At 44.9% G+C, this 19693-nt stretch overlaps 1 protein-coding gene across 1 annotated transcript in view; it reads left to right on the plus strand.

Annotated features, from left to right (window-relative positions):
* The window catches only part of MYO16 (myosin XVI), a 438349-nt gene that overhangs the window by 75639 nt on the left and 343017 nt on the right, over positions 1-19693 (plus strand). The window contains 3 exon segments of the mRNA XM_047720392.1: positions 3157-3265; positions 10213-10337; positions 19461-19586. Of these exon segments, the coding sequence (XP_047576348.1) occupies positions 3157-3265; positions 10213-10337; positions 19461-19586 (360 nt within the window).

The following is a 19693-nucleotide window of genomic DNA, read 5'->3' on the forward strand; positions in this document are numbered from 1 at the left end:
CCACATTCTGTACTGAAAATAGTGAGCCCCGTATCCACGGAAACACTGTAATTAATATGTGGCCCAGTTCAGGAGCCCTTCTCCCTGATATTCGGTGCTGAGAAACTGTTTAGTGGACTCTTAGCACCCGTGGAATGAAATTTGAAATGTAATAAGAATTTTTTTTTTAAAGAAGTATTTAAGAATATCATGTCTGGAAGGGAAAGATATTTTAGAACATATATACTTTTATAATTTTTCAAATTTCATATTAAAGAGGGACAATGCAAAGGGGGTATTTTTAGCAAATGACTTATTGGCTCTCACTTTGCAAAACTGAGAAAATTCATCTTATGGGTGGCTCAAAATATTTAAAAAAACAAGTACTGGCACAATGCGTTATAAATGTTACTAATTCCCAACCCCATGGGCGTTTTCCTTTCTGTATGCTGGAAATCAGACCATCCTGATGGTCTTGAGGCAGATCTCTGACATTTTGAGGAGAAGTCTTACTCTGCAAGCCCTCAGCCCCTCCGTTCCAGTGGGATCCATTAACAACTAAAAGTGCATATTAATGCTTGAGCCAGTCATGCTAAGAATGGTAACCAGTTGCGAACATTATCAATGGTGGTTTTTTCCATTTTTGTTTTCTTTAATAGGTGTACAATTCCAGATACACAGCTTCTCAGGGGATCCATGGGGACCAATGTTCTTACTGCACATAGCTCAGCCTGTCTGGGGCCCTTTCCCAAGACCTAATGGTCAGTGGGGAGGGGGCCCAGCACGAGGGCCCCCTGCACTTGGGGCACTCTCACCCTGTCCAGTGGTGGAAGAAAGAAGAGGGGGAGAAAGAGGGAGAGAGGGAAGAGGGAGATGGAGAGAGGGAAGGATGGAAGGAAGAAAGGGAAGAAGGAAGGGAGGAAGGAAGGAAGAAACAGCAGGAGAGAGGAAGGAAGGCAAGAGGGAAGGGAGGGTCACAAATATCCACCCAAAAGAGCAAAGGCAGGAAATGTACAAATGCATGTAGTGATTTTGTAATTTTATTCAAGAACCCATAAAATAAAGGTCAGGAAATTTAGTTCAAAATTATAGTTGTCTGCCTTAATTTTTAATAATTAGTCTAAGTTCACTTTTGCCTCCCCCCTCCCCCCAGTAAACCTTTTTTAGTGTCTAACATGGGCCAGGCACAATAGTAAGTGGGAGACATAACGGGGACTAAGCTGTGGTCTTTGATGAGGGAAGTTTCCCACCCCAGGGAGGACTCCCTTCAGTACAGGGGGACACCAGGTGACTGCGCAGCACGGACTGGTGAGTGATGAATGGGCTGGAATTGCCATGAACAGCCCAGCTGAAATAGTGAGCAGCAGGTGTCTGTTTCAGACTTGCTTTGAAGGAGCCTCACTATTTCTGAGAAGAGTAGGAAGCCTTCTCTCCAAGTTCACCAACCTCCTCAACACCAGGCTGTCCTCCTCCTTCTTTTTGTTGTTACTGATGATACATGACTCTTCTGTTCAACAGGTATAGTCACTGTTGCCTTGTATGCAGATGTTTGGCAGAGATAAGATTCTAGCCGGAACATCAATGCACGGGGGAAAAAGGGAATGATTGACATCTGCTTGTGAGGGCTGAAGTCGACAAGGACACCCTGCAGTTCCCTCTCTCCTAATTGGTTCATTAACAAGTGACACTTGAGTAGTTATGCAAAATCTTCCTCTCCTGCGTGGACAGTGAAGGAGAAGACTCATTAGCAGAGTCTGCTTCACGGTATTGCCTCAAGTGACTACTTTTCAAACTCTGAATAACTTCAAAAAATTAAATGCACCAAGAAGATTGTTTGAAGTCTTAAGGACGTTAAACTTACTTGCTCCCTTAGCCAAGTGAAAACCTGCATTATAGAACTTAATATGTTCAAATACAGGAGTAGCTTTATATGATTACAGAAAATAGAATGTGGTGTACTCTGGGTGGGGAGGTGAATGGCATAGTTCTCTGCAGGCAAGACAGCGAGATAGACATGGTTTTGCCACTGGAATCTACTTTTAGCTTTGTCCTCACAGGATACTTAGAGCAGTCCTTTGCAAACGTTGTGTGGACTCGGTAAGGTATAGGAAAGCTGTTTTTTAATACAGGTCTCGAATAACAGAAGGCGAAAAGCCCCCATTTCGGTGTATAAGATTATGAATGTCACACACCTTTTCATGTCACATTAGGGATTCAGAGAGTATGTGAACTTCAATAACATCACAGCATAGAATTGTATTCGGTAAAGGGAATAGGGGAAGACTTTCATTTCCCTGACCTGAGTTCCATGACTCGTGAGGTGAATGGGGAGCCTTGGTCAGTGGGGACGTGGTCACGCCATGCCCTTGAAGAAAAGATGCAAAGCAGGCCTGGTAAATTTTATGGAGCTCATTAAAGATTTACGTGAGCAAATTTTTTTCAAAGGGCAGGTACATCTGTCATTGTATTCAGCTGGGATGGGTGGCGGGGGTGGGGGCCGGGGGGGACAGGCATCCTCCGAGGCGCCTGACGAAGGCTGCTTTGGAGCTGAATGAACTGTCATGGCCATATTTAATACACGTCATCCATTGGTATCTACAGATGGTGCTTTTTTCAGAAAATAGTTTCTGGAAGGAGGAAAAAAAAGAAAGAAAAAAAGAAAAAGACAAACAGCCAGAAGCCATTAGTCGAAGCATTTATTAAAACATGGTAGGGGAGAAAAGCTCTCAGATGACTTTCCACAGAGAGCAAGGGCCTTGAGGGGCTTATATGATCGTCTGGGGAGGATGGGTTGAAGTTCATAGAAAAGTTCTCCATGGAGACTCTGCAGGCACGGGGAGTTTCTGCTGTGTCAGAAACAAGGCAAATGACAAGGTGGGGTTGGCTTCGTGGTCATGGGCTGGAAATCGGGGTTTAGCGAGAGGGGGCTGGGGGAAGTAGTCGGGACTAAGGCCTTTGCAAAGGTCAGTTTAATGGTTTTAGCCTTATTGGAGTTTCTCACAAAGTAACTGCTGTACTTTTCTTGCCACGTAATCACGGTTTCCTGCGATTCTGCAGGGTCGTATCTGCCACAGACTTCCTGCGCCTGTGTCCCGCCTAACCTAGAAGTGAGAGTTTTGATCTGCTTCCTCTGCTAACAGTATCCGTCACGTTCTGTTTGTTCTTCTGCACTCACAGGCTGGAGCTGACGTCCTTCTCCAGGATGTCAATGGAAATATCCCGTTGGATTACGCCGTAGAGGGGACGGAATCCAGCTTCATCCTGCTGACCTATCTGGATGAACATGGTAGGCGGGTGTTTGAGAAGCCGAAGAAAGATCGAAGGGCCGCGTGGTAGAATTGCCAGCGCGTGTTTGATCTTTAGGCGAGCTACCGTGACTGCAGACGGACGAGCTTTCCCCGGACTGCGTGACGTGAAGTCCTTCTTTCCATGGGACCTTTCGCTGTTCCCACCGTGATCATTGTTGGTTTAGTCAGTGCCGTTTTGCAAGGCCGCAGAAATCTGGAGGCCAGCAGTGAAGGGACATTTTAACAAGTGTCTGAAGCCTGTATTGAGTGGGACTGGGTTGGTAATTATAATCTGTTCTCCACTGGGAGGGGGCAAAAGTGAACCCGCACAACTGAATGTTGAGTTCATGAGAGGCTGGTCATCTGAAGTGTGTTGTCGCAGGAGCCCGTGGTCCTTGCAAGACGGACACGCCCGTGAGCAAGGGCTTAAGTCGAGGGCAGCCCGCACAGCCTCCCAGCGCCACTGTTGGTGGCTTGGGAGTACCGTATTGGAAGCAGGTGCCTCGGTGGCGGTGCTAGCCTGAAGAGATGAGCCCAAGCTCCCAGCCACGTCCCCTGACAAAGAATGTTTAATTGCACAGACTAAACGTATGATTTCATGAGTAAGTTCAGCATGGGCCAAGTGGGAGGTATCGGAAATCCTGAACCCAATATGGCATCAAGCTGGAGAAGTCTGCCACTTTCTATTTTCTTTTTCCCCCTTTCTGTTTAGGTATAAATAACGACAAAGAAACTCCAGTCCTTTCAAGGATGGTCTTTTGTCAGCAAAAAAGTTTAAAAATGTTAAGAGCCACACAGCGCTTGGACTCTGCCCTTGCTTCTAAGAAAAGCCCTCACATCTGCCTCTCTGTTCCCTGCCCTCTCTGCCTCCTCCAGATCGCTTGTATCAAAAGGTTTATTCCGAGAATGGCTTAGAATAATAATAATAATTAGCACGGAGAAGCCAGCGAGTTCTTAAAAAAAATTATTTCATTAATTCTGAAAGCGGCATGAGTACCATTATCTTCATTAGGGACAACGTGAGCCAGGCTGTCATACTGAAGGTCACAAGTCTCTGGGCTGGGGTGACAGAGGCAGCGTGGGGGGAGGGGTGCCGCTCCCTGATCTTGTCCCCACTCCTTACCTGCTCCTTACCGGAGGGTCACAGTCAGGTCATTCATCCTCTTGTCAGTGGTGACTCGTTGGGGACAGCTTCTGTCACTGCTAAGGGGAGGGAAGCTTGACATCCTGCACATCCCACGGCTGCGAAGTTTATTTTTGGACCTTTGCACACCCCGGGCTGGTGGTGCCTGTTTCTGACTGCGTGCAGAGCTCGGCTGTGCGTTACCTGTGGGGCCAGTGCCTTTCCACCTTTCAGCTGTTCTTCTGAGGCTCTGATAGCCGCCGCGGCCCACATTTCTCTTTGAAAACTAAAAATCAAGCATCTTTCTTTGCAAAAGAACTCACCTGACTGATAAGCCTTTCAGCTCCTCCAAGGATTTTGTTTGATAAAAAAAATTTTAGTATTTGCTGGGCACCTGGGTGTCTCAGTGGGTTAAAGCCTCTGCCTTCTGCTCAGGTCATGATCCCAGCGTCCTGGGATCGAGTCCCACATCGGGCTCCCAGCTCCACAGGGAGTCTGCTTCTCCCTCTGACCTTCTCTCCTCTCATGCTGTCTCTCTCTCTCTCTCTCTCTCAAATAAATAAATAAAATCTTAAAAAAACTAAAAAAATAAATTTTAGTATTTGCAAAAGCAGTATTATCTATCCTCTATAAAGAAAAAAAATAAGTGTATTCCTTTGGGAAGTTGATTTTATTTTTTATTTTTCATTTCTTTAGTGAGAGAAAGAGAGCATGAGCACAGGGTGGGGGAACAGAGGCAGAGGATGAGAGAGAGAGAAAGAGAGAGAGAGAACCCTTAAGCAGACTTCCCACTGAGCACAGAGCCTGACACGGGGCTCGATCCCACAACCCCAAGACCACGACACCCGCTGAAACCAAGAATCAGATGCCCGACCAGCTGAGCCACCCAGGTGCCCCACGAGGTTGATTTTAAATGTGATGAAGGGAGAAGGAAGAGGGGGGAGGCATTGACTCCGAATGGTTAGGAGAAAATCCATCACGACGTGGGCTGTCACAATCGGTTTGTAACATACATGTTTGCTGGAACAAATTCCATTTAATGTCTCCTCCGTTTTAAATTCTGTGTTCCATTTGCACCTGCCGTTGCGCTGGCATGAGCCTCCCGTCCATCTGCCCTCCCTCGGGTCATTCATTCCGCTCCCCGTTCCTGCCGGGGTCCCTCCTACATGTCTCTATCGGCTGCCACCCTTGCTGGGAATACTGTCTCATTCGATTTATTCCCGGGCCCCCTTGTCGGTGTGCTTTTAGAGTTATCTGCTATGACAGCGTGCGCCAATAGCCTCGGACACTTTGAGTATCCCACGATGAGATGGTCCTTATTGCTCTGTTCTCGGTGTTTCCACACTGCATTCTTAATAGCGGGGTGGCTGCAAGTCCTTGAATTTTTGGTGCATGTCGCCTGGTTTCCAGACTGAAACCTGAAACCCAGGAAACCCAGACTGAAACCCCTGGTTTTGGTGTGTGTCCCCTGGTTTCGATCCCATCGGGATGCGTGTGGCTGAAGGCAGGTGAGGTTGGGAGCGAGCTGATTACATGGAAGACCACTCACTGGTCACAAGTTCTGATTGTACAGTGGCCGCTGACCCACTGTCCCCTCCGGGGCACAGCAGCTAATCACTGCTCAGGGCCTGAGCTCCCCGGGCTGGAAAACGAGAGGCAGCGCGCTGCTTGAAGGCATGATGAGGCCAACCCGCTGGGTTTCACAGAAGGCAAAGGATTATAAAATGCTCCCGCAAGGGAAGAAAGCCCTGCAGGGGTTGGGGGGGGGCACAGGGTGGCCCTCGATGGATGCAAGGCACAGGGAAGACTGTCTGCTTTCCACCCTGCTTGCCCCGTTTCATCAGCCAGCTCCCTGTCTCCTTCCCGGGAAATCCATCCTTTCAGAGAAGGTCGCTCCCCTTGGTTCCTTGAGCTCCTGGTCTCCTCTCCGGAGCCACCGCAGTGCAGCTTCTGCCGCTGCTGGAAGTGTCCCTGCAGAGACGGCCGCTGCCTCCTTGACAGGTCTCCCTTCTGCTCTTTGTTCCCCGTGCCATTGGGTGACCTGCGTGCCACTGCTCCCTGCAGCTGCACTCCCCTGCGGTGGCGATGACCGTTCGTACTCTTCTCCACCTTCCCTGAGCTTTCCCTTCGTGTCTTTTGGATGTGCCGCTTGCACACGCAGACGCCAAAATGTGGATGCCGCCAGAGCTATTGTCTCTGAGTCTCTTCTCACATCCCGCCGCCTGCTATGTCGGGGTTATGTCACCCTGTTCCTTGTGTTGTGCCCACCTGCCTGCCTGCTCCCAGGAATACCCACCCCGACCCCAACTCAGAGATCACTGCAGACCTTCTGCTTGACACTGTTCAATGTTTAATAACACTAGAATATCAGACAACTTGAAATAACACATGCCCGATGTGGGAGTTACCACTCTCCTTGTGTGCCCTGTCCATATTCTATTCTGCCCTTTAGCCAGGAATCCAACCATCTGAACATCACTTTTCTTTTCAAAATCTCTCACATGGAATTGTCACCAAATAGATTCTGCTTCCCTGATGTCCCTCTGGTATGTCCACGTCCCTTACCAGTTACACTGTTTCTGCCTTAGTTAAAACCCTGGGCTTTCTCTTTTTGGAACAACCTCAGAAACTCCTTACCCCCATGAGGGTTCTTCAGAGGACTCCCAGCTTGACCAGCGCACAGCGACCTTGTGTAATTTCTTCTGCCTGATAGAGTTCATTCAGAATGCTGTCCCCACACCGCCGTCCTGGGAATCACCCATTGCTGGGGTGGCGGTGTGCTCCAGGGGGCCCGGGACCATCTCACGTGATGCCTTTAGTCAGGATCGAGGAAAAGGGATCAAGTGCAGGGTTCAAACACCTTTTGGGCTTGAACGTGTTTCTTTCTCTTTGCCAGAACCAGCTTCCTTTAGTCGCCTGCCCAGAGCGTCCTTCAACTCTTGGATTTAGCGAGCTTAGGAAGCTAACAGTGGAGATAAAGCTGAGAGTTAGGAAATCTAGGAGCTGGGAGAGGCCAGGCCTCCATCACCAGGCAGTGGTTCAATAGTTACGTGGGTCCACACGGTACCCCAGGGAAGAAGGGATAACGGAGAAAGGGAGAAGTGGAATTGTTACAAAAACAATGTTATTGTAGGGAGGACAGTTAGGGAGATGAGTTAGCACGGGGTTTGGACTAACTTGAGGTGTCAGTGTGATTTCAGTTCTGGGCAAACGCCTTCTGATGGTATCAAGGGTGGTCAGGGTGACAGTACTTAGTATCACGTGGAATCACTTGTGAATTTCAGACAAATGATGTTTTTCTTATTTCCTGAAAGAGAAGATTTTACACGATTCCTGTCAAAATGAAAAATCTAATCAGGACTTCTATTAATGTTTTTCAGAAAACAGGGTGGAAGTGAAACTTGATTTCTTTGGAAAAGAGGCAACTTGGCTCATTGCCCATTACAGAATAGACTTATTGTACCCGTAATAAGTCTTGGTTGTTTTTCTCATAGAGCAGCTTGAGAACTTTGCTTGACCAGAAAAGAGGGATTTTCTATTCCGTTTTTTACTGAAAATAGACTTCTGCATGTTTCATAACGAAAATACGAAATGACATTTTACTTGGTATCATATTTGAAGCAAAATTAAGTTGTAAATAATAAGACACAAGGTCATAATATTCCCCTCTGATTCCTTCACAACCACTGCTAGAATCGATGGCTTTCTCGTGACGCATCGTAAGTCAGCTGAAGTGAGGTCTCTACTCTGTTTCTAATTGTCTTTTATCTTTGAGCCCTGTTCTTCTATCATTCAGTTTTAACCCCGGGTTTCAGTAATCCTCTGAAAGATACGTACTGCTCCCATAAACAGGGCCACGTTATAAAAGTTAGAATAATGTAACCATCAGACTCTCCTGCTGCTCCAACTGTGCAAAATTGAACACTGACATTTGAGGAATAATATTTTCCAAAATTAACTCACATGTTCACTTCCATCATCCTAAAAATAAGAAAAGAGTGATTGTTTTAGTTGGTTCTTAACAAACCTCAAAGCAGCTCTTAGGGGAAATCTGTTCATGCTTCTAGCATGGCACGTGGAGATTCCAAAGCTGGTCATTGGTGGTCCTTCCTGTCTCTGCTTTGGACGCAGGATTTGAAACAACCCACATTACTCAAAGAGTACATTTTGTTTTATTTTGTTTATTTTGTTTGGTCCTCGCCTGACTCTTTATGACGAAGAAAACCACCACAAAATGTATGGCCCATAATCCCTGCATCGGAAAGCTGAGTACTCTGGCATATTGAGTGCTGCCCACCAGCCAAACATGGGGCGTGGTGCTTTTCGTGTTGTTGGTAACTCATCCTCATGATAACCAGTGAAACCAGAATTATCAGCCCCATTTTGCAGGTGGAGAAAGTGAGGCTTAGGATAACTCGCCTCTCCCATTGGCACTAGAAGTAGGTACAAGACACAGCACTAAAGCCTTGGCAGACTGACCTCTGAGGCCAGGTTCTGGGTGAGAGTTGGGTCATGAGGTGGAGCTGCTGGGCTCTGAGGGGAAAAGGACGGCAGGGGTGCTGCAGGCTGGATGCTCTCTGCCCTGTGGACAGATCCTGTAAATAGTGCCGGTAGCTTTGCTCCTTTGGGACATATGTTATGATCCGAAGGACTGCGGATGTGGACAGTCAGGCGGGTTAAACTCTTTTCCCAGTGTTGCCCCGGGAGATGTTGGCCACAGAGGAGCATGACCAAGGGGACCACTCCAGTGGCATTGGTGCCCTGTCTCCAGTGTCTTGCCCACCTCTACGTTTGCCATGAGGACTCAGTCAGGTGGAAGAGAGAGAGAGAGAGAGTGAGTGAGCTCAGAAGAGCGGCTGCTTCATAGCTACCACTGGCTGACTAATTATCATCACCATCGGGATTACCTTCCCTTAGAAGAAGGTGGATCCTTTCCCCTTAGTAAACACCTGTTACGTCCAGGAACCAGTGCTGGGAACAGGAGGTGTAAACACAAAGGTAGGAGCTACCACGGAGATTCAGGATCCTGAAATCTCAGGTTAAAAATAAAGGCTGCGCCGAGGTAGGGACCAACGGTGAGCGGGCCTGAGCTCTCAGTGGCCCCATCGCCCCCTCAGTCAAGCTGGACGGACCGCTCTTCACTCTGCTTTACTAGCTTCCTCTGTGTTAACACGAAGGGTCATGACATGCTTGAGTGGAGCATCTCTTGAAATCCGTTTGGAAAGCTTTTGAGATAGATGGGGACATTGTGGAAATAGCTAAGGGGGACCGCATATCCCCTTCACCCAGGTCCCCACATCCACAGTCCACACAGCCGCGCTGTGTTGATCCAACTACAGCGTTAGCGTGGGTACAATACTATTCACCAAACCATAGATTTATGTAGATGTTCCCAGTTTTCCCAGCAAAGGCAGTTTTCTGCTCCAGGAGACCCGCCTCTCTTTTGGAAGCAACTCTTTTGGCTAGGAAATGATAGAGAATAAAAAACTGTATTTTTTAACTCCAGTTCAATTCAAACAGTTTAAAATACTCTGGGCAATGCCCCTTGGGGATTTACATACTGAAACAGAGAGCCTGCCGTGGATAAGGCAGCATGTCCCATCTTTGGCGTATAATAAGAGGAAAATTATTCAAGACTGTCTTCTAGCTGAGAATAGAAGGCGCGCGGAGCAAAACAATTATACAGACTCTGAGTGAGAATTCAGAGGGGAAGAGAGGCTTCAAAGGGGAACCGTTGAAAGAACAGGAAGTTAAATTCAGAGTTGACCCCCAGAGGCTGAGAAGCGTCTTTGCCTTTGGTTTGAAAGGCTGTTTCCCCCCTAGGAGTGGACCTGACGTCGCTGAGACAGATGAAGCTTCAGAGACCACTGGCCATGCTAACAGATGTCAAACACTTCTTATCAGGCGGCGGAAATGTTGACGAGAAGAACGATGAAGGAGTGACTCTGGTAAGTTTGTATAAGCAACTCTGCTTAAATAGAGAATTTCAGCTGATTTCTACTGCGTAGAATTAGGTACTATTAACTTGTAAAAATTGCTTTTTTTTCTGATCGTGAAAAAACTACCTATTTATTGTAAAAATCTTGAAAACACCTACGTATGCAAAGAGGAGAACAGAAATCACATATGCCACTGCTCCTCGAAAGCCAGGGGTTCTAGGTGGACCTGTTTTGTTCAGGCCTTCCTTCCATGTATTTTTAGAAATTGAGAATGATTCGTATGTGTTACTTTGTCAGTGTGATATTTGAACTGGAACTTATAGGAGTATGTTTTCATTTTAACCTTAACAAACACAAATTATGGGTCACTCTGGTGAATGAATTTCTAAATCCAAGCAAAATCATGCCATTACTTTTTTTTTTTTTAATAGCTGTTGGGCATAGTTGCAGTAATGTGAAAACAGTACAATTAAATTTGGGTTAATTCTAATATAAGCATAATGTTTAATCATGAGAATAAGAAACATCTGAGTTATTGACCCACAAAATGTACTTGAACTAGGCATGCTAGTGTTGAAGTTAATCGTGGTTGGAACTAAATGTATTGAGGATCAGGGAAAAAATTGAGAGGAATCAAGCTAACAGACAAGAGTATGATGCTTGAAGCATGGGTTGTGTAGAAGTGTCTGGAACAAGTGATTCAGTTTCTGCCACGGAAAAAATAAGGTGTGAGGTTGAATACTGTGATGAGAGAAGTGATTTGTCTAAATGGATAAAGTGGTGTGAGACCTGATACAATTTTAGATTTATTAAATGCAGATCAAGCACCTTGAGACCTCTACATAGAATAATCTTCCTTGATACTGATCTTGAACTTTGGAATATAAATTTCAAAAGACTATCCAAAAAACCCCACCAAGTTACAAGCAAAAAACACAAAGCATGTTTAGAATTTATTGAAAAATCACACATTCAAATGGAATAATATTGTGATTAATCTATTGGGATATTAACCACCTCCTGTGAACAAAATAATAATGATTAAAACCACAAAAGTCCTTTTGTTGTGGGCTTCATTTCATTGGGGAAGATACATAATATACAATATAAATGAGCTAAATACATAACATATTAACAATGGCAGATGCAAAGGAGAAAATAATAAAATGAGACAGGGAGGAGCTGGGTGTGTGTTGACATTTTGGAGGCACACGGGTAAGGTCTCACTGATGAGGAATTTTGAGTAATGACCTGAGAGAGGTCTGCACACACTGCAGGTGTGCATAGGAGCATTCAAGACTGAACGGTGGTAGGTGCAAAGGCCCTGAGGCAGGGGTGGGTGTGTTGTGATTTAGAAACAGCACAGTGGCCTGTGAGGCTAAGTAGAGTAAAAGGAAGGAGGGAGGCAGCTGGCGCAGATCACACAGGGTCTGTGCACATGTGTGAGGACCGTGGAGTTACTCTGAGTGTGATGGGAACACATTGGAGGGCTCTGAGGAGAGCAAGACATGGTCCTACTTTCGTTCTAAAAGCATCACTTGCTCTGACTGCTGTTAAGGATGGACAGTCAAAGGGCAAGGCTGATGCTGAGAGTTCAGGTAAGAGAGTAACCCAGTGGTTGGTGGTGTGGCTCAGACCAAGCTGCAGGAAGCTAAGGGGGTGGGAAGTGGCTAACTTTCATCTGCATGGGAAGAAGATCCACTGGGACTTCCTGAAGGCCAAGTGGTGGGAGAAAAAGGATGACTGTGGAATGACTTCAAGTACTTTTATCTTGGACACCTGGAGTGATGGGGTTGACATCCAATGAGATGGAAGGTGGAGGAGAAAATGAGCTTAGGGCAGGGACAGTTTGGGAAACAGAGAGCTATGGCTGCCCCTGAGCCATCTTCATGGAGGTGTTGGGTTTGTGGTTGCTTGCTAGAGTCTGGAATTCAGGAGCTGTCTGGACTGCAGACTCAATTTGGGGAACACTAGCATAGAAACATGACACTGAAAGCCTTGACCATGGGTGAAATCAAATTTTTGATACAGAAGGAAAGAGAATTTGGGACTGAGCCATGGAGCTTAGGAAGAAGAGAAAGATCCAGAAATGAGAACTAGGGTGAGGGGCATGGAGGGTGGGGGAGCAAGGAGGAGCTCCCAAGGTAGGAGGAGAACCAAAAGAATGAGACGTCACAGGAGCTAAAGAAAGGAAGTATGATGAGGAGGGGGAGGAAGCTGTGAACTGTTTGATACCACCGAGAGACCAAGTGACTGGAGATGGTGACTTGGCCATTGTACTTAGTAGCATGGAGGACACTGGTCTTCTCAGCTAGGGCACTTTCATTGGAGTGCGAGCCTCGAGATCCAGACTGGAGCGGGTAATGCTTCTTTGAAAACATGGCATGCACTGATGCCTAACTCAGAAACCCAATAGATCTTTGCTTCTCTGTTTGACACAAGAGATTACAGCTTTAGATTTCTTTAAAAAAAAAAAATCTCTGCTAAATTAAAATGGCATTCGTGTTTCAAATACCACTGAACAGAAGGACCCACCTACTTCAGTAGTAAAGCTGTTGCAAGAATCAATATAGAGCAATACATTGCTGTCCTGTTCAGCCATCTTCAATTTTGACATTCTTTGTGACTTTTTTTAATTGAGCAGAGAGCATAAATGTTGCAAACAATTTGTTGTGTAATAACTAAACAATCATCTCTGAGCTTTTCATGAGGGAAGTAACGGTGGCTGGGAGGCTAGGAAGTTGTCCCTCGAAGATGGCTGGCAGCATTGAGCAAGTGGAGGGTGAGATTGGTTAGTCTGGAGGGTCTGAATTGGTTAGTGGAGGGTCTGAATTGGTTAGTCTATCATGTAATGACGGCCACCCCACGCTGGCCTCTGGACCCTGCGTTCCTCTCTGTTGTTGGTGGGAACCGTGAGAAGGCACTCGTCCACAGATTTCTGTATCCTGAGTAGGGATGTCTGTTGCGGCTTAAAATTAGGCATCATTTCCCACATTTACGTTGTGCATAAAAGGTAAAACTATCAAGAAAAGATGCAATGCTGCTACACTTCTAGTATGGTGCCTTTTTCTCCTCTGTTAGAATATGCAATAAAGTAACCAAACATAATGTTGCTCTTTGAAAAAAATCTCTTAGTTTACACAGATAATTCTTCTTAGAAGAAAACAAAGCCTCCAAAAAGGACACAATTAAAAAAAAAAATCATTACAAGCGTATGTAAATGCATTCCTGAGTTCAAGTGCATAGATGCTCTTTGAAAATTTGACTATAATGACTTTCAGATCCATTAGGAAGATGCTGGTTCTTTTCTCTTTTGTCACAGAACTTGATATATAACATCTGGCCTTGGGATGTATTCACTGGGTTTGTTGGAAAAGAATTATTCATGAGATGCAAACATCAAGCAATTTTATTTTTGTCTTCCTTTGTCTGTTCAGTAGTGCTGGTTTACCCTTACTTCTGGATGAAGACTTAGCCATTGCCGTCAGCTTTCTGGCCATTTTTAGGGAATAGAGTTTTTGTGGTTACTTTATATTACAAACCATAGCCTCAGTTTAGAGATTAGAGTGTCTGGTCCTATATAACCATGAAAAGTCCCAGCTTGTGTGAAATCAAGGTTCACTGATCTTTTTTATGCCATGTTATCCTCTAAACCTCAGTGTGGTTGTGGATTCCTTGTCAGAATTGTGTTTAATGTAATAAAGATGGTTCCTATACTACAGAGAATGCCAGTTACATGGAAACATCATAATCCTACTATCAAAATTAAATTTGTGATATGTTACGCATGTGCTTCTTTATGAAGCCACTGAGTGATGGATAATCATTGCCAGGATATTAGGGTAAATTTGAATATGGGGGATACTTGGAGATGTCTGCTGGGACAGCAATGTGTAGGGACATATCGCTTTCAATGATAGCATCATGGGTGTGTAGCCTAGACTCACCATTCAAGAAGTTGCTAAATTTCATTTGGGGTTAGAAAAAAAAAATAAAACAAACCATTTTCCCATCCAAGTTTGCAAAGCCCCTGAATCTCCCTGAGATCCTGTGGGGTCCGGTGGGCTCAAGTGTTGAGAACCCTGATCTCAGTGAAATCTTGAACCCACTGCTGGCGTCGTGTTGCATCAGATTAGGGAGTCCATGGAAGGGAGGGTGGCCATGGTCATATGTTTCCCCTCTCATCACCGTCTCCTCTTCTGTGTCAGTGACGTGGAGGGAGAGGATGGGAGTGGACAGATGAGCAGGAGGAGATATACTGGGAGCTGGAAGGTTTTGGCTTGAGGTTCCCTGATAGGGTGTCCTGCTCTCTAGGCAAGAAGCTGACCCCTTCCCTTGTGAGGATGTGGGGGTTCTTCAGATACATCACCCCCATCACTGGGATCTCCAGAGGGTCCTTCACACCTGCCTCCGCTCTAGGGAGTCAGGGGTACCCCAGCCTGTCTCTACTGGTCCGCACACGCTCTCCAGGTATCTCCCTGAAACAGAACAGAAAACAAACATGGCTGTCCTCCCTGTGTTTGTCTTTGCCGGTGCGACCTCATGAGTGTGGGCAGATGCCAGCGTATCTGTGACTCCCCTTCGCTGCCCATGAAAGCAGAGAGCCATTGCCCTTTACTTTCTCTAGTCAGGAATCGAAACCAGTAACCATGTCTCCGCCAGACTCCCGAGGACACATGGCCTCTGTCGATGACCACTGAAGCCAAGCTCTGCCGACATGATTTAAGGAGGGACCCAGGCCCCGCCACCATACAAAAATTTCTCATTTGTCCTGTCTCCATTTTTCTCTCATTTAGACCTACTATACCCTCAGTCTAGAGGTAGAGGTCAAAGGAAATCTAAGCCGGGGCACCTGGCTGGCTCAGTCAGTAGAGTGTGTGGCTTTGATCTTGGGGTTGTGAGTTCGAACCCCACACTGGGTGCAGGTGTAGAGATAAAACATTAAAAATGTAATTGGGCAGTTTTTTGTCAACTATTTTCAGATGTCCATATTTGGTCTCACTTTGAGATGTGATACATATTATTTTCTTACGCAGTCAAAACTACAGTAGGAAAAAATCCTCTGTTAATATTTTTTTAGAGATTTTATTTATTTGACAGAGAAAGAGAGAGAGCGAGAGAGGAAGCACAAGCAGGGAGAGTGGGAGAGGGAGAAGCAGGCTTCCCACCAAACAGGGAGCACAATGTGGGGCTCTATCCCAGGACCCTGGGGATCGTGACCTGAGCCGAAGGCAGATGCTTAATGACTAAGCCACCCAGTCTCCCCCTTCTGTTAATATTCTGATAGAAAACTAGAACTGGAGAAAATTTGCCATTATTCATTCAAAATCTGGACTAATTCCTTCAGCTGCTTGAATAGCTATCCCTCAAGATTAATTTTCATTTACTCCTAAGGTAATTTTCATCAAAATTTGACATTAGCCTCCTAGTGGCCTGCCCGCTCTAGAGTGGGAAGAGTCACAGACCTCAAATAAGAGGACATTCAGTGGGAATATATTTTAAATTTCACACACAGATTTCCTTTTTTAAATGAGATTCACAAATAGAAGACTGAGTAAATAACTTAACAATGAACCCCCAGTTTCCGTGTTACACAGTAAAAAGGAGTTACGTCTGGGTGGTGAAAGCCCTTCCAATATCGAAATGGGAGAGAAAGCACAAGGAGAAATGCTGAGATCATTGACTATGACAAAATTAAAATGAATACTTGTGCATTAAATAATGAGCAAAATTAAGAGGCAGATAATAAACTAGGAATATAATACTTGGGACAGGTCTTTCAAAATGTTGGTAGTTTTAAAATATGCAGCATTCATAGAAATGAAGGAAAAGATCATCTCTTAGTAGGAAAACAAATAGCAGTGAGAGTCAGTACCCAAAAGAAAATACAACTACCCTACAGATATATCAAAAGAGACCCATTTTTAGGAATACAGTACATTGAATTTATTTATAGTCATTTTAGAAATACATAATAGTGAAGCCCTAAAGGCCAAGGGTCTATGAGAAAGAGTCCCTCCACACACCACTGGAGGGGATGGGGATTGCACCAACATTGTGGAACTCAGCGTAGGCAAATATATTGAAAAAATGTTCATTATTTTAGGATTGCAATTCTATATCTGGGAATGTGTCAGAAACACATAATCAGACACAAATACAGTGATTACCAACAAAGTGATCTTCTATAAATAAAAAATACGGCACATGTGTAAAAGCCCAGTAATGAGGAGTTGGTCAGGGGGATGATAATGCAGGGCTGTGCGCTGTGCTCTCCTGGAGAACAATCAGTCGAGAGAAGCACGTCGCGCTGAGGAGACAGCACAGTCCTCAGGCAGAGCACCCTCGCTGCCCAGGGTGGCTCTTGTTGGTTGGTCATTCTCTCAGTCTTGACCCCAGCCCCACACACCACCTGCACGAGGAGGAGGCTGTTTCAGAGACGACTGCACTCCTGCAGACTTCTAAGTGGGGTCTCAGTCTCCTGTGTCTTCATTGCTGAGCGGTACAGGACCTGGCAATGGTTTTGATCAGTGTGAGGAGGCTACATGCCACGCTCAACGCACGTCTGTGCCTGCACAGGTGGTGGGCTGGGGGAAAGCTGAGGCAAGTGTGTAAATGGTGGGCATCTTCCAGAGACAAACATTTTAATACAAGATAAGGATGTTGGGGAAGAGGGTGTACGGGAAGAAGAAAAATGCCATTTTTAGACCAATACATTATGGGACGCACACAAGGATTGTTAGGAGCACTGATGAATTGTGGTTGTTAGGAGCACTGCGAATCGTGGCTGTTACCCTGGTGGCCTGGCCGACTTGGGTGCTCTTGCCCGTTTGTCTTTTCAGAGCGCCCATGCTGCAGAACACAGAAAAACGTGGCTTCAGCTTACAGGGGCTGTGCTCCCCTGGGCTGGTCGCCTAAATTAAGTCATCCCCAGCTTTTGCCTCTGCAATACCAGGACAAAGGTCATTGCCTCATAGGTCTTACAGAGGAGAAGGAAAAACTGATAACTTTTATGAGCAGTGTTTGTGAAGCGGCTCTGAAACCTTGTCCTGCGTTGTAACTGCATGGGTGATTTCCAACCTGCCATAATTTCCCAGGACTGTCCTTTTGCAATTGTCCTTCCAAGCAGCTGCTGCTCATCATTTACAGAAAAAACAGCTGTCTCTGTCTTTCTCCCAAGACCCCATAACGTAGCAGGAGAGGAGTATTCTGAGATGCTATAGGGATAGACACGTTCACATTTTGGCACCTGACATCTTCCAGCAATTGTCAGGACAAGGGAGGGGGGCAATGTCCATTTCAGAAAATAGACATTTTAATGTCTACTAAATAGACAAGGTCTATAAAATAGACATTTAGCTTAGTGATGAGAATGGTCCCCTTGGTGGGGAGGGTCTGGAGGCTCGCTTATGGATTCAGAATTTGATTGCCGGTAGAATCAGGGTAGAGCCTCTAATCTCTTACTGATTTACTATGATGAATTTTTAAAACTCTGTTGTCTCTTGTAAGGAAATAGAAATACTCAAAGTCAGGAGTTTTTGCCTTCATTTTGAAATGGTCTTGGATTAAATTTGTCTGCCTTCAGAGATATCACTGGGAGCTCGTGCTTTTGATAGCTTTTCTCCCAAGTGAGCCAAGACTTTCCTTCCGGTCTTGTCCTCGAAAGCAGTGCCTGAGATGGTCAGCTAGCAGCTGGGCTGACTTTGGAATGGGAGAACCCAATTTTTGCCCTGTGGAAAGCAAATCTTCTCATTAAGGAGTTCATCCTTAATGACAAGTGAACTTGACTTCGTTAGGCTCAGGTGCTAACCAACAAACGGACAGTGAAAACCTTCTCAGATCCCGATGTTCGTGCTCATACTTCAGAGGAACCTTTGAGTCAACTGATTATTAGTGTGATGTAGACACAATTGCGGAGCAGGTGTAAGACTGGTTTTCCAGGAGAACGAGTATATAAAATCCTTCTCTGAAACACTTGTGGATAGTTTGTTCTTGGGACTGTTTGCTAAAATATTGATGAGGTAAATTCTATGTATAACCAAGTATGGGAAGAGTGATGTGAAACTTAATCTCTTCCTGTTTATACCTTAAATTGGTTAAATATATTCGTTTTTTTGTTGCAATTAACTAGGAGAAATAAGCATGTACGTACACGGTGTACATGAAAGAGCACAATGAAGTCCAAGGGTAGAAAAGCAAATATTTTTGCTGGATTTTATTAATATATATGTACACACATTTAATAAGTCTTTTGACTTTATTGTAATTTTATCTTTTTAATAAAAACAGACGGAAAGGTACAAAACTCCATGCTACAAGACCAAGAAGAAATCATTGGTCTTACTACTTTTATATTGTTTTTCTTTCTGCTTCCATATAGTTTCATATTATTATGCTCATGAAATCAAGCACATAGTTACTTAAGAACCCAGTTTAAATAGGGCATGATGACAGTTCACCTACAAATCAAGGCTGCTGTGCTGGAAGCGGGAATTACCCCACCTGAAAAGTCTGAATCATTCTCTAAACCCAACCTCCTGGTTGTAGCCTGAGTCCTCCTTCCTGAGCTAAGTTTGCATTCATAAGCTAACCTGGGAGCATGCTCAAAGAAGAACTACATAATAATTTTAAGGTCTGTTGGGATTAACCCGTCCTTTCCAGTGTGTCGGCCCCTTTTTCCTGTTCCTAAGCACCAAGATGATCACATTTCCTGTTGTCATATATGTCCTCAAATCTCCTCCGGTTGCACAATTACAGGGCTAGAATTTCAGGGCCGGTCACTGCGTGTTTGACTTTTTGGGTGAGAAGAGGGTAAAGCGTTCAATTATTGCATTTTGTATGCAAAAGTGCTCAGATTATGGTACAGAGGACACTAAAGAGGGAAATGGGAATTGCATGAAAAAATCGCATGTTGTCTGGGTCAGAAGGGAAATAATAATTAAGCCATAAGCCTTTGTTCCAAGAAGGATACTGTCCACTTATATCAAATAAGTAAAACTGCAGGTATGTTCTTCTTTTTAAAGGTATTTTATATTTGATAATTTATTAGCTCTTGTTAAACCACTGAATAAACTGTTTTGATGTCACTACTTATTTTTTAAAGTTCTATAACAAAATATTTCCTCACTGCAGTTACATATGGCATGTGCCAGTGGCTATAAGGAGGTGGTGGCCCTTCTCCTGGAGCATGGCGGGGACCTGAATATCGCAGATAATCAGTACTGGACACCACTCCATTTGGCAGCAAAGTATGGCCAGGTAAAGTGATCTCCTAAATTATTTTTTTTAATCATTCTATAATGAATACATCATTTAAATTTTTAAATTTTTAAATTGTGTACAGTCAGGATGAAACTGGGTTTTCA

This window comes from Lutra lutra, chromosome 3, assembly GCF_902655055.1.
Source record: "Lutra lutra chromosome 3, mLutLut1.2, whole genome shotgun sequence".
NCBI classification, from domain to species: Eukaryota; Metazoa; Chordata; class Mammalia; order Carnivora; family Mustelidae; genus Lutra; species Lutra lutra.